At 26.6% G+C, this 22303-nt stretch overlaps 1 protein-coding gene across 13 annotated transcripts in view; it reads left to right on the top strand.

Annotated features, from left to right (window-relative positions):
- Window positions 1-22303, top strand: part of LOC132952891 (longitudinals lacking protein, isoforms A/B/D/L-like) — a 30076-nt gene that overhangs the window by 5085 nt on the left and 2688 nt on the right. For 3 of the 13 annotated variants that reach the window (XR_009665527.1, XM_061025384.1, XM_061025387.1), the window contains exons 2-3: window positions 1821-2565; window positions 2842-2925. Coding sequence is in view for 12 of the 13 variants with exons in the window: in XM_061025384.1 (XP_060881367.1) it covers window positions 1821-2565; window positions 2842-2925 (829 nt within the window). In the remaining variant the exon portion in view is untranslated. Of the gene's footprint in view, window positions 1-1820; window positions 2566-2841; window positions 2926-9535; window positions 11058-11768; window positions 13857-14623; window positions 15333-19068; window positions 22095-22303 lie in introns of those variants that run through there. The other 10 variants (XM_061025385.1, XM_061025388.1, XM_061025379.1 and 7 more) reach the window with 9 other exon arrangements.

The following is a 22303-nucleotide window of genomic DNA, read 5'->3' as shown; positions in this document are numbered from 1 at the left end:
GTATGTATCATGTTGTAAAGTGAGGGGAAACGGGACCTCGGAACGGTCGCTGCCATCAGTCTGCATGCGCGTAGCGGATTACTTCTCTCGTGCCACAGAGTATAATATTAAGTAATGGTATTTTATAAATGTTAAACAATATAGCTAATAGCAGGTAACTATTTTTTTTTTTAATTAAGGAAATAAATAATATATTATGTTTATTAAATATTTTTAATTATTAAGTATATTTTAAAATCCCTATTCTTTTTTCCAACTTGTAGGTACCTATTTCATTTTCATTATTTGCTTAAAAACTCGCTTAAAAACATTTGAGCTATCTTATAGATAGCCTAACCTTTGTTGTATTCAATTGATTCTAAAAATTTCTGATATGACTATCAATTGTTTGAATAATGTATTTTCTAATAATGCCTAATTGAAAAAAAATATTCACTCTATTACCTAGTTATACCTACAGAGGCGTTCTCAGGATATTTCAATGGAGGGGGATGAAAAAAATGGTTACAAAATAAGCCGTAAGGGTTTTGCCTCACAACTCCCATATTATAATAACGAATATTAAAAAAAGCAGGTAAGTGGATGTCGCTCTGCTGTATAGTAGGTTTCAAGTTGGTCACTGTACAATGGATTGTATTAAATTTAAATTCAATAATATCATATTATTGTATACGGAAAACGATTCTGAGCGAAGACAGTTTGTCAGTCTGGATATTTGATATTGTTATTATATTTTATTATAGCCTGTAAGTTGAATTAATATTATAAATTAAAACAAAATAATTACCTAAATCATTATTTTTATTTGTTTCTATGGTGATAAACTAAGTGTTGGAAATTAAAATCCCATTTTTAGCAGTTTTTTGTAATTTGTCGGTGGTTTTTCTTGTGTCATTAAATAAATATTGAAAAAATCGAAAAATGACCTCTCTAAAGTACCATCTTGATCCAATTTGCTATAAAAGATAAGATACTATATGTTGAAAGCAAAGAACCTTCTGGTAGAAATTTTGTATTCAGGATAAAAAAAAAATGAACACTATTGTAAAACCAATAGATCCCTTGCAATGACAGTTGATAATATCAAATAATCAATTCAAGTCATTTTTATTGTACTTTTTATTTAAACTATAAAACAATGTTATGAATCAGTTTAAATTATTTATTTTATTTTATCACCGTATTGTTATCATCTTACCTATACAATATTTCTGACACTGGGAATGGGTATAGTTAACGGTGTGATCATTTACAAAAATACAGTACAAATCAATTGTAAAACGAATTGCGTGTTATATTATATTATCCTTATCAGTGATAAATAATAATATTATTTATGGCTGGAGGAATCAATAATCACGATAAAGAAAAATAGCAACAAAAAAAATAAAAATAATAACTACCTAGTCAATATTGAAAACACATATCAAAAGCAGATGAAACGTGTACCTATTACTAATATGTAAAAAATAAAGAACCTTGGAGAGGGGGATCTATCCCTACATAGTTATATAATATATTTGCCTAGGTAGGGTCGACTAGTGGTTAGGTATTATAGTAGATACTTACCCATGCTTACCCACTTAATATAAAATTTGTGACAATAAACTATTAACATGATAAAAACTATTATTTTTTATTAATTTTATAAAAATATTATTTGATGAACTACATTTTCTTTTATAGTAATATTTGTAATTTCTAACAATAATTAAAAGACATATTTATAAAGATATTTTGTTGATTAAACTTGTGCTTAAATATTATATACCTAAGTATGTTACAATAAATGTTAACATTATTTTTACATTTTGTTTAAGGTTTTATTAAGTCAACATCAAGAGAAACATCCAATCTTAATTTTGAAAGATATCAAATTTCAAGAATTAAAGTCAATGTTGGATTATATGTATCGAGGTGAAGTCAATATTTCTCAAGAAGAACTTGGTACATTTTTGAAAGCTGCTGAATCTCTTCAAATCAAAGGTTTGACAGAAAGTGCTGGTATTGGGGTTCGCGATAATTCAGATTTTGAAGACCCAGTATCTAAACGTTTTGAACATAGAAAACAACCACCTTCTTTATCATCAGTTAGTTCTAACTCGCCTACCATTTGGAGCCAAAATGAAACTGTACGTACATATTCAAGACCAAGAGAAGGTAGTTTATCTCCAACCAGCAAGAAACGGAAATTACAACGAACAAATGGATCAGATGATCATCATCCCGATAATGGCGATGATAGTATGACTGAATCTGAACCTCAGGGAGTTGAAAAATCGCCAACTAATAATAATAATAACATCCCTTCTTCAGTTAGTAAGGTAATTAAAGCAGAACCTTACCGTAAATCGTGTTCACCAGACAAAGAAGTGCTTAAACCAACTGAAAATACGATAATTAAACCAAAAGTGGAATCAATTTCTGGTGACCGGCAAGAATGTTTGACAGAAATGTCATATGACGATAGTGTAGAAGATATGGCTTTAGAAGAGGAGGAAGAAGAATTTGATGAAAATGAATTATCACAGCCTGGAACTTCGCAAGGGGACACCAATCACACCGGTAAATAACTTAAAATAAATAATATTTCACTTTAAAAAATTGTATTTAATATACATAAGAGATAACTCTATTTGTTGTATGATACGAATAAGATGTTGTTACTCTAATTTCTATTAAAATGTATCCTAAGAATATCCAATGTATCATTCAGGATATATCATTTTTTCTAATGGTGTATTACTCATGTAGTTAAATGTACCCATACATTTTTAAATAATAACCTTGCCGGTTTATTTTATATTTACTTATCTTTTGGTGTTTTTATTTATATTTTAGCAGTGCCTCAAACAAATTCATGGCAATTAGACACAACTAATCAAGATAGCACCAGTACTGTTAATACACCAATGGATTGTAAAGGTAAGATTTTTATTTATATTAATTGTAGAAATAAGCGTACAATAAATAATTAAATTTTAAATGGATAAAATAAAATAATTAATTTTAAAATTAAATGTGTATCCATTATGCATGAATAAGGGACAAAGAAAATGTTTTTGTGGATGAGGTACATGTAAATTTGTATTTTTTTCAAAAGTACCCATTAACAAAAAAATATAAATTTATATAATATAATGACAAAACATTTCTTTGTATTATTTAAAAATATACATTGATTTGAGATTAAATTTAAAAAAACATTAAAAACCTAGCTAATTTTTTAAAAAAATATGAATAATACATTTTAATAGTTATATTATTAATATTAGATATTTTATAAATTGAAAATTAAATTAATTGTAATTTGTAATTTTATATAAAATATCAAAAAAAAAAATTTATATTTAAGTATGTTCCCGATAAATTGACTCAATACTTTTTTGTTTAGTTTTGTATATACCCATACTAAAGTAATATTTCATGATCAAAGTATACTTTTATGTATTTTTGAGAATTTTACATTATACTTTCCAAGTTGGTTAACAACAATTTTCCTACTAACACTGTATTACAATTTGCATGATTTTATGAGTACCTATGGTTTATTTTATTTGCATGTATAAGCTTGGTTTTGTGGTTGCTTTTTTATATAGAAATTTATATATTTGCTTCAATTTTTTATTATTTCTTAGATCATTGTATTTTAGCAAAAAATGAAATTACAGGTAAACATAAGTAAGTTTTTTTTTAAATAATTATATTTTATCTTGCGCACTTTACCATTATATTATGATAAATGAAGGTTATCTAGCGCGATTATGTATACTACATTAAAATCTGACAATTTATTTTAATAACGATGTGAAGATTTCCTCTGAGAATTTGACCAGATTACTAGCATTTCTTATCTTATACACTGTTTAAATATAGACAAGATTATGATTTAAATTGTATTACAAACAGATCCACTATGTGTGATTAAAGTCCAACTAAATATTAACGACTGATGGATAATAGAAAATAATATCTACTAATGTGTTTTATTTGTTGTATTATTATATAAGATTTAATTTTAGTCGCGTGGACTACAAGCTATAAGATATAACATATTATAAATTGTATTGTAAAATGTTACTGTGAATTATAATGTGAACTCAAAATTCAATACAAACACTATTTTAAACTAAATATGTTTTAATGTATTGGAGCATTTTTTATTCACAACTAACAAACCTATGGCATAATGGAATAATCTTATTCTTTGTAAATTCTATCTAGTTGAAATATAAAAAAAAAGTCATAGAAATCAATATTAAATAATTCTAGATAAAAATTTGTTAAATAGAATTCTTTGTTTTTGTATTTTTTTTTTTTTTAATGAGCAACTACGTTTTTTCTGACACCACTTGTTGTACAGGATATAATAAAACATTTCTTATCTTTGGCCTTTCTTAGATATCTTATAACAGGTTTATCATTGACCATTTGACTAGCACAAAGTTTGTTTCTTATGACCAGTATAAATGTTAGGTACCTAATGAAATATATTTTACTGCTATTATTACTTGTAGTTTTGAAAATAATATATCTATAGACATCTATAATGAATTATCGATTCTATTATTTGGAAATACGATGTAACACATGTTCAATATAATTAATTATTATTTTAACTTATTTCTTTATTTGATAAATATTTCTTGTTTTTCCAAAAGATTAAAACTTACCAATATGTAAACATGTATTATACAGGGTGTTCTCTCTAAATATTGATAGTTAACAAAAAACAATTCTTGTTAAATTTAGTTTTTAAATAGTTAGAATTGTTAGAACTAACAATTAGAATATTTAAATAAATACCAATTAGTATTATTTACATCTAATATACTTCTATAAATTATCTGTTTACTAAAAGCCTGTAGACAATGTTAAACTCTGTTTATTGTGCTTTGGCTCAATTGATGCAATTCTTCAGCTGGAATGTTTGCTACTTGATCTTCAATGTTTCCTTTAAGCTCATTTAGATTTTAAGATTTGCGGACTTGTACTTTCTTTAAATGTTTCCATACTAATAAATTAAAGAGTATTGTTTTTATGAATGTATTTAATTCAATGATATTTTATATAAATTCTATTTTTGTTTAAAGTTTTTTTAAAAAGTAAACATCTGTTTTTCATATTACCTTTATTGATTATTATAATCTTTTACTAACAAACAATATGAATACTTAACACAAAAATATTCTTTTAGTGAAAAATAATTAATAGTTATGTTTACCCATTTCAAAACTAAAACTAATTAATATAGACTCTTTTATTTAAAGACTAATATCTGATTAAAAAATTATGTACATTTTATTATAGTAAATATTATATTAAGGGAATTCCACCCCATGATTTTTTTTCTTTGTCTAACACAAGTGACATAGGATTTGGTTGTGTAGGAAGTGGATATCGCTCTGCTATACAGTAGGTAACAAGTGGATTTATCAAGGTTTGAGTTATCGCGACTCGACTGTGTATACTCAAGACTCTAATAGTATGGTTAATAATAAAAAACACATTTTAGATTCTGAGCGAAGCGATGAATGTATTGACTGTATAATGATGTGTGTTTCTTTTTTATTTTTTTTTGTGTCTGTCATCACCTTTTAGGACAGTAAAAGTGCTTGGATTTTCTTCAACAGTAACTTTTCTGATAGGAAAGTGAATCTAGTTGGTACTATGGGAGGTCAAAAAAAATTTCCCAGTAATTTTCAAAAGTGACGCGAAAAACAAAAGAAAAATTAAGGAAAAACGGGAATTTTTACGCAAAATCTGTTTTCGAGAAAATCTATTTTGGTTTTTGGTGTAACTCTAAAATAACCGTAGGGACATAAAATTTTGACTGAATGTATACATTTTATATTAGCATTTTCTATACACCATACAATTTTGAAAATATTTTGACTTATTTTGAGCTGTTTACAGACATTGTCAATTTCCATTTTTTTTAGTTTTTTTTCTATAAATATCAATAAAATTTTATCTTGTTGAGTAAAAAAGTTGAAATTTTAATAGAAGGCTTCTAGGCTATTGTTTCAAAGACAGATGAAAAAAATTAAAAATCCTTATTCATAGTTTTTATTTATAATCATTTAAAATTCAAATATTGACAAAATACGGAAAAATCACAAAAATTAGCAAATTATTTTGAGTTCAGAATTCATAAAAATTTTTCTTTTTAAATCAAAGATTTGAAAATTTAATACAAGATTATCCATAAGTTTGTCTACCTTTATCAAAAAAAAAATGTCTACAAGAAAGTCAAATTAAATTTTTATGAGCATTTGAAATTCATATTTTTACAACATTTGATATTCACTCGATTTCTCGTGTAACAATTTTCTTATTTTGTTGTAATTAAAAAAACGTATGACTGTAGATACTTGAAAATTTCACTGAATGCTTGTATTAGCATTTTATATACACGATAAAAATTTGAAAATAATTTAACACTTTTTGAGCTGTTTACGGACATTGTCTGTTTTCAATTTTTTTAGTTTTTTTTTTCCATAAATATCATTAAATTTTTATTTGTTAGGTAGAAAAGCGTGAACATTTAATGCAAGGCTCCTGATATATTGTTACAATAGCAGTTGAAAAATATTGAAAATATATAGGCACAATTTTTTTTTATAAGCATTTAAAGTTCAAATTTTGACAAAATTTATCAAATTTAAAATGTAATAATTATTTTGTAGTTAAAAATTTATAAAATGTTCAAATTTTGTAGCTAAGGATTAAAAATTTAAAACAAGGTTCCACATAAATAGGTTATATATAAATTACTTTATTCACAATAATATCATTAAATATACTTGGTAATATGATAGGCTGACGGACCGTTTTTCTTATACAATGATATTATATCATTGAATTCAAATTTAACACCATCCATTACAGTGACCTACTTGTAACATACTGTACAGCAGAGCGACATCCACTTACCCACCTTTTTTTATTTGAAATTATTTGGCATAATATGTAAACTTTTATTGGAGTTTCGGTACCTGAACTATTATTATTGATATTGATTATTTATAGTTATTTATATAATTAATTAATTTTCTCACAAACTACGTACATAGTTCAAAATTCTAGAAAAAAATAAATTTTCTTGCCCATATGTTTTTCTCTGTCATCTACACATAATAAAGCCATATACTTCTCTGCTCAGTAATTCATTCATTGTGGTATAATTATTGAAATTAAGGTATTATTACATACAATGACAATTATATAAATAGTATTATCTGTGTTTTGTCTGGAGATTATTTTAATGTTATAATTATTTGTGAACAATAATAACTATAAAATATAAATATATTATTAATTTTCCTTATAATTTTTATAATAAATAATACCTTAATTTTAAAAATCTTATGACTGGGTGAAATATGGAGTAAGTATAACTATGTTAAAAGTTAGTAAGATGGGGAAAACCATTATGCCATAAGTATTTATTTATCACGGATACTTATATATAGGTATATTTATTTTCAACTCGCTACTAGCTAAAATATTTTTAGTAAAATTACTTAAGTTAGATGGGTTGATGGTATGTTGTAGAACAATAGAATGGATTGGCAATAGGCTAGATCCAAGATTGGGTCTTCCCAATACTTTGGTGTTGGAGCTGATTATGCTATATGGGCAACCTAATATACATATATAATAAAAAAAAAAAAAATAATAAAATATAAATATATTATAGTTAATTTTAAAGCTTGTCAAAGATATTTATTTATTTCAATACCTAAATAATTAAAATTTGATATAATTTATATAAAAAAAAAATAAATTTAAATAATTTTTATTGAAACTTTTTATTGAGTTTATATGATATAAATCAGTCATGTAAATGACCAAGTATAATATAAACGCTATCTTGTATATAATTGTTTTATATTACAATTTACATGTATGCATATTTATATTTTAATAAAATTACATATTTTTTACTCATAAGATTCATAATATGTCTTAAATTTGGATGGAATAACTTTGATTAACAATCCTTTCATAAATTATGACATTTTCTATATAGTTATAAATTTTATAGAAACATGTATACTATTATTTTGCTTTGAAAAAGTTGTGAATCCCGGTTAACATTGTATCAAATTCGTTAAGAAATAGTCTTTGACTTATTAAGTTTAAACAATTATTTACCATTTATACTATTTGTCAAGGCTGGGCAATAAACAAGTTAATTAAATCATCACTTATTTTTGGAATTAACTTTAACTTAATATGTTACTTTTATAATGTTTACAACATATTAACTTCAAGTTTTTGAAAAGTCTTAAAATTAAGTTAAATTGTGATATGACTAATATATTTATTTATATTTTTATTTGCTTAAGAGATATTATTTGTGATAAAAAAAATTGCAAGATATTATATAGGAAAATCTAAAATGTGCAATCATTAAATATTCATTACCTGTTTGTACTTTATAATTCTCATATACACATAATAATATAAATATAATAACTTATAAAGAAAATTTTTTCAATGAATATAAAGATGTAAATTATCCCAAATACTAAAGTATAATAATATAAAAAATAACCAAAGTACAAAATGTTCCAAGTAATTACTCAAGAATTACTGGTGGATTCAACTTTGGATTTCCCCTCTGGTGGATGGGGAAGAAGAGTTTGCTGGAGACTCAACTTCCCTCTACACATCCCCTATAAACATTCATATGTAGAAGGCCTATAGGCCATATTGCTCCTAGCTTAGAAAATTACTGAAATTCATCTATTGATATAGGTATGCTATATAGAAAATTTAAAATTTAATCTTTAAACTGAGTCAATAAAGTTTATATTTTTATCCATTAATTTTTTACTTTTAATTAGATAAGCTTCAAGTTTATAATTTAATTATTAATTTAACAAAGTTAAAAAACATTATCGGGTAACTTAAAAACTCAACTCAACTCAACTTACCTTATTTTATATTACTTAACTTAAAAAAATGTCCAGCCTTGCTATTTGTTTATATCTTTTGTTACATAATCTTGGTGGTTTGTATCTTATAATATGGGCTTTGTATCATTTTTATTCTATTTTTTTTTTTATTAAGGAGACTAGCACTAATTTCTTTATATTTTGTAAGAAAAATTATAATAAAATGTAAAAATTGAAAAATGTTAATACATATATAATAATTTTAATCTATGATCACAGTAATCATTAGCATGTTACGTTATGAGTATAAATAAACAAAAAAAACAAAAAAAAAAAGTATAATAAAAAGTGTACATTTTGTTCCTAAACCCACAGTTAAGAATTATATTTTGTATTACCTACGCTATTATTGATTTGTATGAAATCATTCATTTTATATTATTCATTTATTTGTGTAAAAACAAATTCAGAATTACTGTATATATCCTAAATTATTTTTCTAACTAATAACGGGCATGGATGTACTAACTGGGTCCGGTTAGATTACAAACCAAATTTTTTTTTATTATTATAAATATTATTATTCTGGAAACTGTATGTGGTATGTGTGTTGTGTGTGCTTTCCTTAGCAATAAGCTGTACGAGGTGCGGCCGTCATTACAAATTGAAGAGCTCATTGTTGAACCATCAGCGCTGGGAGTGCGGTAAAGAGCCGCAATTCAAATGCTACATGTGCTCGTATAAAGCAAAACAGAAAGCTCACTTGTTGACACATATGAAGTACAGGCATAAAACTGATAACATCAAAACTGAATATTTTTATTAGCATTATATTATATTTAAAATTTTAAAATTTTCTGTATTCAGAAAAAAATGCTCCAATATTTTTTTTTGGATGGGAATAGGATATTAACTCTTATAATATTAATTGTCATCATTACTGTGTTTATTAAAATAGACTGAATTTTCAATAAATAGCAATAAACATTAATGTACAAATTCTAGACAAGTCTCATATATATTATATATAAATGTTTAGTTCACATTTTATGGACATATTTTATACTATTGTCTATTGAATAAGGCAATGTAAATTTAAAGTAATTATATTTTTTTCCTTCTATGTTTTATGATTAAAGGGCTGTGTTTTGTAATTATATTTATAAAATAATAATGTTAATTGTTTTTTACCTTAATTCTAACAATTTGTATATTTACTTTAAATAGTACATTCAACATAAACTAGTTAAAATAATATAAAATTTATAAACAATTAATTTTTATCCTTAAATATTGTTAATTATTTGTATGTTTTTAAATGTCAATTTACTAAGTCTTATGGTACTTTTTGATTAAATGTTATTATTTTCGTTTTAATTGTCCATTTATTAAACAAAAATAGTATTATTCTGCTACCTAATAGTATGATTGCAACTCAAAGGAAAATGTGTAATTATTAGCCATTACTTATTAGTTTTATTAGATATCACCTACATTTATTTCTGATGTACTGTATTTGTCTGTACATGTTACTAAACCAAAAAAGGTTAAAATACCATAACATTGTAATTAACAATTCAAAAAGTTTATTTAGGAACACAGGAGAAAGCCTATTCGTACCTTATGAATTTCAATTAGATTTAAGACTTTCATTGGAAAATGTCCACACATGATAAATACTAAATATAACCATCAAGCATTTTCATTATCATATTATATATATTATGATTTCCTGTGTTGTTCACTAATTGTTTGGTAAAAAAAGAAAATGTTCTATTTTTTTTTAACTATCTATATATTTGGTAATTAGCATGTCATTAACATAAATAATTGTTATTCAAATTCACTCCAACAATTTGCGACCTGTTGAATAATAATTTTGTACACAATACTCCTTCATAAAGTGGAACTAAGATAAACCTTATCTTAAACAAACATCACTACTAAGTCTTATCCTCGTGAGTGTTGGGAGTGTACGTTTCACTATACCCAGTTTTAGTTAAATTATTTTTACATAAAACTATAGTAGGATCCAAAATGCCTTCTTCTTTTGAATTATATTTAGATCTACGCAAATTAACATTTTATGTATTTATTGTTTTTATATTGGTCTATCACTATTTCATCGTGAAATTTGTGTCCGAAGTATGATAGTGCGTAAGTCATGAATAAATATATAATAACTAATATTAATGTTGTTGCGCTTGGATTGGTTTAACATATCTTCTATACTGTCTTCTATTATACTTTCATATATGCATATATATATATAAATATATATATTTATATATACATAAACAATATTATGTATAAGTGTATTTATTTATATATATGTATATACATAAATTAAATAATTATTAATATTTAATGAATGTTCTATTAGGCTATTGGCTTTTTAAAAAATAAATATCATTGCTGTTAGAATGTTTAACGCCACGCCAAAATACTCATATATTAACACATACAAGTAATTAGCATCATGTTAAAACAAATTAATTGTTTTATATGTAAGTTAATGTTTCTGGTGTCAGTTAATTTATAAACTATTAGGTACGTAATTTTAACTCTTGCAAATATAAGAATTACTAAGACTTTTTATACTGTTATTCTATTGACTACACCAAATTGGTTAAGAAATATAAAAATTTTACTGCATTGAATTTGATTGAAAATATAACTATCTAAATGTATTTAAATAAATAAAAACATTTAAAAAATTCCATTTTCTATGTATTTCGATCAAGAAAATCATTAAGGGGAACATGTCATATAAAAAATTAATGTCATCGGAAGCTATTTTTCCCTCCTTTTGATTTATTGTCTAAATTTTTCTGTCATGTTTGTTATTCGGATCCTTTACAGAAATAATAAAAAGATGGCAGGATGGAGGTGAAAACTGGGATGGATATCCTCCTACTCAACGATCCCTTGTGCCGCTTTTCAATTCATTTGGCCCAAATGGCCCAATGTCTGCCATAAATTTCAAATTCACTAACTACTACAACAACTGTAAGTTTGATCCAACTTCACCTAATGACACGTTACAAATCAGTAATGCAAGTTCACCAAGCACGAGTGGTGGAGTAGAATGCCCACGTTGCGGAAGGCATTATAAACTTAAAAGCTCATTACGCAATCATCAAAAATGGGAGTGCGGAAAAGACCCACAATTCCAATGTCCATTTTGCAATTACAGAGCTAAACAAAAAATGCACGTTGCTCGGCATATTGAACGTATGCATAGAGAAAAATGCTCAGAAGAATTTCAAAATATTACTGGACAAACTACGACAGCTGCAACAACGGCAACAGCTGTAGGAGATATTAACTCATAAGTACAAACTTTTTAATCAAACTAAAGTGCCGTAATGTTCACATATTGACTGGTCATATTGTTCAAGTCCGTGTAATGAAAATGGTTTTTATATATGCGAATATCAAAATATTTTTTTTAGACTTTAGTCTTAAGTGTTAAAAGTGCCAATGAAGTATACAATTGTTTACATTGTGTACACAAATTATTTATTGTATCGTAGTAAATTAAGTTAAGAGTTAGGCGTATAACATCTGGCGATTTTAATTAGTCCAATTGACTTCAATAAGTAATAATTACTATTTACATTTCACTTTTGATTTACACTAGATATTTCATTCCCAAATAATCTTTTTGCTACTATTTGATTTTTTGTATAGTAAATACAAACACATATGATAAATGTATTTGTGCATTTGTATTTAAACATAAACAAACACAATTTGTGTTGTATATAATAATTATACATTTTGAGAAATTAAAAATACTTATTTCCACTTTAGCCCTTAATGATAATATCATTTTTAAATTATTTAATAATAGTACTCCAACTGTGATATGATTCATTTTATTTGTTGGCCTAGTCGATATGTATGTTAGCTTGTTGGATTGTTAAAATCGCCATTAATTATGCTATTTATTTGAAATAAGTCATGTTTTGCAACGAATTGTTATTATGTACATAATTATATGTTATCCTAATTAGTGTCCTCGGCCAATCTCCACTAATGTATTTAAGAACATTCTATATGATAATGCCTACCGTAATATATATATATATATAAGTGTGATATATACTCGTATAATGTTAGTTGGGCACAATTATACCAAAAATGAAACTGAAATCAATTTATAATCAAAAAATGTTATATTGCACAATCAAATTATTTTTTAACCAACTTTAAAAAGTCTGATTTTAAGAATGTTTAAAATATATTTTTGTATTGATCAATGTTGATTGCCAGTCGGCAGAAACCATGTGATAATCGTGCCTTTTTGTCTGTACTGTTTTATTTGCATTTATTTTGTTTGTTTTAGAAAAACATTTTTATTTTAGTTTAAGATGCTTAACAAATCTTTTTATTTATGTAATCTTCTATTTTCCCCACCAAAAAGTGCCATTTGAAAAAATACTTCTTGTAGATTATTTAATATTTATTTTCAACTTCAATTTACTTGTTTTGCCATATTATATAAAAAAAAATTTTTTATCCTAATGGAGATATTTTTATTACAAACATGTATAAAACTATTGTTAGTGTATAAATGGATTATTATATATTTATTGTGTTAATAATACAAATTTAAAATCTTAGTCTATGCACATAAAATCAAATATTCATAATGTGTCATACTAATTTGTTAATAAGTATTATTTATTAAGTTAAGCACTTCGTTTTTTTTTTTATTTAGTTATTAATTGAATTTATATTTATTTCAATCATTATTATCCTCATTAGATTATATAATTTCATTTTTGTTTCGTATTATTAATTATTTTATTGTTTCCCTTTAAGCCCCCATATATTATCATGTATTACTTCATTAATTATCCCATGAGTATTTATGTTTACATCCATTGCTTTTTATTGTATTATTTTTATTAAAACAAAAAAAAACATGAAATTTTTAACGAATTTATAAGTTTTTTTTTTTAGTGTTGATATTAATATTGTATTCATATTTAGGCAACCTTTCTCTTCACCCTTACAAAAATATATGGTGTATCATTCATTGTTGCTTGCTCTGCTATGGGGTGTTTCAAAAGTTTGGTTTTTGTCATGTCCAAAGGGCGATATGTTTATTATCATATTTTTGTAAGTGTCAATGTACTAACTTGGGAATCCATTTATATAAATTTAAATTTCATTTTTGCTTTGGATTATATATATATATATATGTATATGAACATGCGCTTAGGTACCTGTAAGTACTGTCATCAAGTAAGTATTAATTTTATTTTATTACCCTTGAAATTATTGAAAAAATGTATTTAAATAATTATGTATACCTACTTAAATATACGTAATATAATATTAATAGCAAGATTTTGGGTTGTTCGCGCATGCTTTTGTGGTTGCTCCTTATTAAAAAATGTTTTAAATATATTCGAGTTGTGCCTGCACTCTGGGTCACATTGGACTAACTAATCACGGGGCATAATACATTTATAAAAAAAAAAATTGTTCATGTATGTACGCGTATGCGTTTATATAATACTATAGTTTTGGGATTTTCAATTAGACGAAAAACGATTTATCGTGTTGGTCATTATTCCTCCTGTTGTGCGAATTTTTTTTTCCAATTAGATTTAAATTACAGCACGTTTTTTAAAGTTACCATCGGTGTGAAGCACAGCTCGATCTATATTGTAGGCGTAATTGCAATTTATTATTTCCTACAGACTTCATGTTTGCCATCACCGGCACCACTCTCGATAACTCGACGACTGTGCGTTACGAGTGTCCGAAATGTAGCCGAACGTACAAATGGAGGAGCTCGCTTAAGAGTCACCTGCAAAACGAATGCGGCAAAGAACCCCGATGCTTGTGTCCTCATTGCCCGTACAGGTGCAAGGTTCGATCCAACCTGTTAAAGCACGTGCGCAATTATCACAAACCTCCGACGTCTGTAGTACAAAACTCGGTGTTCGAAGACCCGAAAGTCGTACACCAATAATAGAAGAATGCTCAATTATTATTATTATATTACTATAATAAATAAATATATATTTTTTTTATCGTTTACGATCTTTTAGTGCCAAATTTTACTATTATATTTTAAGTTTGTCTGATACTATGATAATTTGATATTTTGTATGTATAATGTTTATTTTTTGTTATAGTCAACAAATATTACAAATTATCTACTTAATGAATAATCTATTTTTTGGAACTGAACTTAATGATTACGTATCGACAGATCTTACTTTTTTTTATTGAATGTTAATATGATTTTTAGAGTGTAGATTTTTAGTTTTTTTTAAGCTAATACTGGGTTGTACAAACTATTTGACCATATTATATTATATTGGAGTTTTACTTAAGCTTTATACTTATTTATGTTTTGATACTTACTTAAGCGTTATTCAAAATATATATACTATTTAAATATGTTATGTACTCAATAACTGATACAATTTCTATAAAATATTTATAGAATACGATACTCTTCCAGTATCTCCCTATTTGCTCAGTAAATCTTAAAAACACAAAATTGAAAGGTAAGTATTTGTGTTACTAAATGTTTTGTTTTAGATATTTTTTGTGTTTTACTAGATGAGAAGTTTTTGTGTTCATTTTTAGTTGCGTTTTATTTATTATTTTTTTGTATACTTTTATTTTAGTCTAACCATCCGTAGTAAGTACGATTTTATTCCGACTGAATAGGCACGAGATTCAATACTCCATCACGTAAGTAATACATCGTATTATGACTACATATTTAAGTCTCCAGGGAAAATATTTAAATTGTTGGGTAAAATAAAAAAAATAATCGTATTTTAATCAAGCATATATTATAAAAATATAAAGATCAAATAAAGTATTTTCAGTTGTAGGAAGAAAAATTCACCATTTATTAAAGTTAAACTATTTTATGTATAATATCCATTTTAAAAAATATATACAAATACCTGTAATATTTGTGTAATGAGTATGTATATAATACATCTACATGTCAAACAGGGCCTAATATATTTTTATGTTATAACTTTTAAGATAGTATTCTATTCATTTGATTTAAATGTAAGTGTACATATTCCCTATATTAAATAATGTGATTATAAAGTATAGGGATAAGAGCTATTCCCAATAATAAAATAATTTTAGGTGCACCTAACCATGGTTCTGTAATTTTTACTTATTAAATTAGGTTAGTCATATTTTACATTACTATAAAATATAAATGTAAATATTATCAAGTTATTCCTTATAAAAACTTTAGAACGAAAAGTAATTTATTCTCTTCTAACTTAAAAAACTTAGAGAACGTCACATCCGTATACTAAGTTCTTTCTGCGGTCTTGCAAATAGCCAACATACCAAGTTTACGTTCAGCCGTTCAAATTTTTAATATTAGAGTGAATTTGCTATTATATAACTTAAAGATAATAACTAATAAGTAATATTATTATTTGTGTTATCATATTAGTTTTTTTACGTTATTTTAATGAGTACGTATGTAAAATATTAAAATTTAAAAATGCTCAATACATTAATTTACATTTAAGCTGACAACATAAAATTGAAAATGCTGAACGTACCCAAATGTTGCTATGTTATGCATTAGACGGAAACAGCACATGGGCAGACTACGATGACTTCTTAAATCGTTAGTCTCATTCATAAACGACGTTTCAATTTATTTTGAGTGTAAAAAAACTGACCCGTGTATGTTTTACCCACTCCCTTATTTTAACCTCAAAACACAATATAATGTACGTAATGTTTGGAGGGCCTAAATTAAATATTGAATATGGGCTTAGCCCCTCCAAATGTACAATCCCCCCTCCTATAAAATGTGCCTAAATATAATGATAATGATAAGGTAAATGAACAGTAAATCAGTTTTATAGATTGACAGTTGAAACTATAAAACGTTTATTTGTAGGTCACCTATTGGTAAGTACCTACTATTTTAACAAATGAACAAAAAACAAAAGATTTCCTATGATATAGACGTATAGTATACTAGTATCTGTTGACTGGTTCACTTTTCAAAAATGTTACATGTTATATAATATATAATATATTAAAAAAATAATTATCAGTGTAGATAATAGCTGATTTATACAATAACTATGACTATAGCAGGTACCTCCTATCAATGTTAAAAAATAATTATGATTTTTATTAAATATTAAAAATAATTAAATCACAATCCATAATTGTATTTTATTTTTAAATATTGAACCTTAAGGATAAATTTAGTTGATATTTATCTTAAGACAATAGATCGAAAGAATGGTTACGTGTATAGGGCAAAATAAATAATTATTCATCATCAATTTATTTATATTTACATAGTTAGTTTGAACCCAATGGAGTATGGACTCAATTAATCATTATATATAATATTATGTGTATTTAGATTCAGTATCCTATTGATGTTTATTATAAACAATTAATTTAGTAAGTTTATTCTAGCGATACCTATCATGCAGGTGTAAATATTTGTGTTCATGTGAATATGTGATGTAATATAAATATAGGTGGGACAAATCGTACATTTGTACCATACGTTAAACAATTAAAGCCATAATATAATAAATTTATTTTACGTTTTTTGCTTCTATTTTCTAGTAAATAATGCAAAATAATTGCAGTATTAACACATATTTTATACTACAATAAATTATTGTATTTAAAAAAATTATATGTTTTATTACTTTGATTTACTATCTTTGAATAATCGTATCAACTATATTATTTTCTATACAAATTTATCATTTGAAATCATAGTCCATTGTTGATTTATGAAATATTTCATTTAATATCTCTTATTGTTCTAAGACATATTTTTATATACCCAATACACTTCTTCTAATAATATACACCTATATATAGGTACCTAAAAATATATACCTGTTTAGGTACCTACGGGATCAAGCCCGGATTAAGGATCAAATGGGCCCCGGTACACCACATACTTAGTGGGCCCCCTTTCAACTTTAACTTCAAAATAATTATATCATTACATATTAACGATTTTATATTATTATATCAGTTTTTACTGTATAAAAAATATACAGAGTGTATCTTATGTCATTGTACGCGGGTTTTTTTTAATTATGGATCGATTATATGGAGTTTCGTTAAAATAAAAAAGACGTGTTTCTTTATTTTTAACAGGCAATTTTTTTTACAACATTTTCAAAATTTTTAAATGGTTACCACTATATTTTTTTTATAGATTCCGGAAAAGCTTTTTTTCTGAACATTTTGACAGTCAAATAATCAATTTGGGTTCGCTAGGTTATTAACTATGGTCCTCTAAAGTTTAGTATAATATGCATTAATACTTTTAACTGAAATACCTAATTTACATAGGCTAAATAATTTTTTTTTTTGAAAACTATTGGTATGTTAAAAAAATATATTTTGGGAATAAAGATGGGCCCCGGGACCGTGCCCCCCTTAATCCGGGCTGGTACGGGATACAAGTATCAACAATTATTTTTACTTGATAAGAAACTTATTATTTAATAATTACCTATTTATAATTATTAAATCTTATGTATCAAGAACAAAGACTAACAAACGCTAATTAGTTAATATAATTATTAGGTACTTAATTGGAATATGTAACTATTAGAGCCATCTGCGTCAAATTTAAAATTATTGAAATATTTAACTTAAGATTTTCATTGGCAAGGATAATGTTTTACCGGATGATAAACTGAAAATATTCAGTGTTTGGATTGGTTGTGGAGTGGGTGAGGGGGGGGGGGAGGGTATGAATAGGACGACGGTAGTACTCTACGTCGCTACCATTTAAAGAAGTCAGTAGTCAGTACTCAGTCTTCGTTATGCGCTGTAATGTCGGAATTTATTGGTGTAGGTAATTGTATAAAGTTATATTCTTATTTTTTTACAGAAAACTTAAAATCGAACTTAATAAGACACATAAGTGGCTGTTAGGTTAATCGTTTTATTGTAGTTTAGTATAAATGTTCATACCATTATTACGATAATAGGTATCGTTTTTAAAAATATAATATAAAATGTGCCACTCGTATACTCATATAATATTATGTACGGCTACACCTATCTATAATAACACTTAAGTTTGGCCGTTGGCCACGATATTATGACGTGTGAGATTTACCTGGCGTACCGATGGTTTCAGATTCAGACCTGTTGGCCGAGAAGTTCGAGTGTAAGCTCTGCGGCAAGGTGTACCAGTGGAAGCAGAGCTTAAAGAGACACATCCGGGAGGACCGCTGCGACAAGGGTCCGCAACACGCGTGTCCTCGCTGCGGCATGAGCTTCAAGCACACCAGCCGCCTGAACAAGCACGTCATCCTGTGTCCGCACATCCTGTTCGACGAAAGCCCTTCGTCCTCGGCGTCCACGTCGTCCACGTCCACCGTGCAGCGCATACTCAAACTGCCGCCGCCGTGCCCGGACGCGTTGCCAATCACCGCCGTGTCCACGTCCACCACCGCGACGTCGTCACCCTCTCAGACGATACTGGTGTTGCACCTAAAAAACCAGAGTTTGGCCCAAAACTGGAATTCTAAAATCCAGAAGCTGGGAAACTAGAACAAAAACGTACTTCGTATTTAAATATTCATTCATGTGCGCGCGCGGGTGTGTGTGTGTGTGTGTGTGTATGGTCCGTCAAATTTGTGTATATTTAATTCAAAACGTTTTTTAATTTTTCGACCTTGCCCGTATATTATAATTACTATTATATTATTGACCACACCGATTATAATAATATCACAGGTCTTGCGTACATCTAAAGGCCCATATTATTATTATTTATCTAACGAAGTGTATATTATAAGATATTATATGCGTGGGTGAACTCGCTTAGGGATATAAAAACAACAACAAAAAACTATTTATACCTTACGCAGCATAATACAATTATTATTATAATATGTATTATTTTTGCTAGTCAAATATGGAACAACGCAATCTAGTCTATTTTTTTTCGTTTTTCGTGCAATTTATTCATGCAAAGAAAATCATATGTTTTATTTTTTTTATTCGTAGTGTGTGTTAGATGAATACTGGTTTTTATTTTTATTTTATTTAGTTTTATCGTATTCGGGTACTCGGGTTATTGTACCGCGAAATGTTTATAGACATCGAATACATTATAGTCATTAGATAATAAGATTGAATGTAAGACTAAAGTTCTCTCCTATCAACAAAATAATATACGGTGAAGAGATATCTTTCTATTTATATCAATATTTTTATTTATACTTTCGTCTGATTTGAAATGTATCTAGTCAAAAATAATTATTTACTTTAATTTTACATTAATTATATTCGTGTACATAATATTATATTGTATAATTCATATTTTTTCTCAAAAAAATACAACAAAACATTTGCCAAACGTATAAACATATTTTATTGATAGTTGAAACTTTAAACCATAACTATAGGTATAGTCAACAATTGAACAATATTGTATCAAACATAATATATAAAGTGACGTAAGATAACACATTATTATTACAATATTGTTGATGGGTTCGTACAGCACAATATTAAACTTAGTTGGTTCGATTAAATGCGTTAATTTGCATCTATGTTACCAAACATGCCGAGTGAATTGGATCATAATATTGTCATTGGATCTAATAGGTATATTATACCAAAGTCAGACACGAATTTACTTTTTAAGATAATTGTCACATAAATGTAAATTGTATTTTGAATTTTTGTTTTTCTATTCTAATTTCAAAAACGCACAAAACACAAATATTATGTATTGTGGAAAAATTATGATTATTTTAGGGTTAATGATTTTAAGTTTAATCAACAATATTTTGTGTGCCGTGTGAGAATACGATCAATACGTTTTTTTAACAGCGATTCTTTCAAATTTTTCTGATATAAACATTTTTTTTAACGACTAAACAATTGTAGGTAATTCGGGTAGTGCAAATAAAATTATTCTTGTATCATCGTGTTCAGTTGAACATTGTGTCAGTAGCGTATCAAGGATATTTTCACGAGGGGGAGAGATAAAAAAATGTTAATAGACATATTCAGTAATCAGTATAGGTACACATTACACATATATTCATATTATTATTTACATGTTGTTGTATTGTGTACACAATTTGGTCGGGGGATATACGCCCCTGCCACAGATACGCCACTGCCTCGTGTTCATAAATAGGAATTTGTACGGGTCTGGGGGGGGGGGAGTGAGTACCTATATATAGGCCTACAATAACGTTAAATTTTCAACAAACTGAGAAAATGCTGTGTCCGTCGATCATAATAATCATAATATAATATAGCCAATGCAATATTTATTAAATTAATATATGTAAATTCAAAAATCAAAACTCCGTGACAAATGTGTAGGCAGATATACTGCAATTATATTCTGTAGTGGTTTTCTGGTCGATCGTCTAAGTGGGTGGCCCACTTGTATCGTGTAGAACACATTTGGCGGCCGTTTATATGTTTGCACCACCTAAATAGACTCATTTATAGGTACTGTCTGTACGCCACCGGGAGGGTTAAGGGTTTTATAACGAGTGTTGAAAACGTGGTGACCCGATCGAACGCATTTCCAAACTCAATCCTGCACTTTGTCTCGACCATTCATCGTACCTATAGTTTTCTGACGAAAAATTAAAAACACCCTGCCTCTGATATTTCTATAACATTTTTATTTTTACTTAATTGAAAATGGCTCCTACAATATATTATATAATATATTGTAATAAAATTCATACTCAACAATTTGTATATTTTAATATTAATAATATTGTAATAGTTTGCGACATGATATGCGTATATGTGACACTGACACACGACTGTATTGTAATATGACGATTTTTTTATGTTAAGGATTTCTTTTGTTTTTTCAACTAACTCATATTATGGATAAAGTATAGTCATTTATATGTATTTGTGTTTATTTTTTTTGTTTTTATTTTTAATTATTATTTAGTGCAATGAAATTGAGTTCCTTGATTAGTCATGACCTTTATATAGAAATAATTACAAAAATAAAAACTACTTATATATAATTATGTAAGTGTAATACCTCTACTTAACGTGGCGGTCCATGAATCTAGTCAGGTATGAGCACAAAATTAATATTATTACTCGTGTATTATTACAATGTATATGATGTGTATTTATAAAAATTATATATGAATGATTAACAAGTTTCCTTAGTTCATTTTGTATATCTAGTCCATTTTGTCGCTTAATAATAATTATTGTCATCAATACTTATAATATAATATCAATTGAATTATAAAAGTATTATTATATAATATACAATATATTTTTTTCGTGTGCCGTTCATGTTCCGTTGGAAACGCCAATATTATTATTATAATTATAATATATCTATATTATGTGTACATATATAA

This window comes from Metopolophium dirhodum, chromosome 9 (genome assembly GCF_019925205.1).
Source record: "Metopolophium dirhodum isolate CAU chromosome 9, ASM1992520v1, whole genome shotgun sequence".
In the NCBI taxonomy this organism is placed as follows: domain Eukaryota; kingdom Metazoa; phylum Arthropoda; class Insecta; order Hemiptera; family Aphididae; genus Metopolophium; species Metopolophium dirhodum.
The sequence above is the reverse complement of the archived record's forward strand: the minus strand, read 5'-3'. Positions and strand labels throughout refer to the sequence as shown.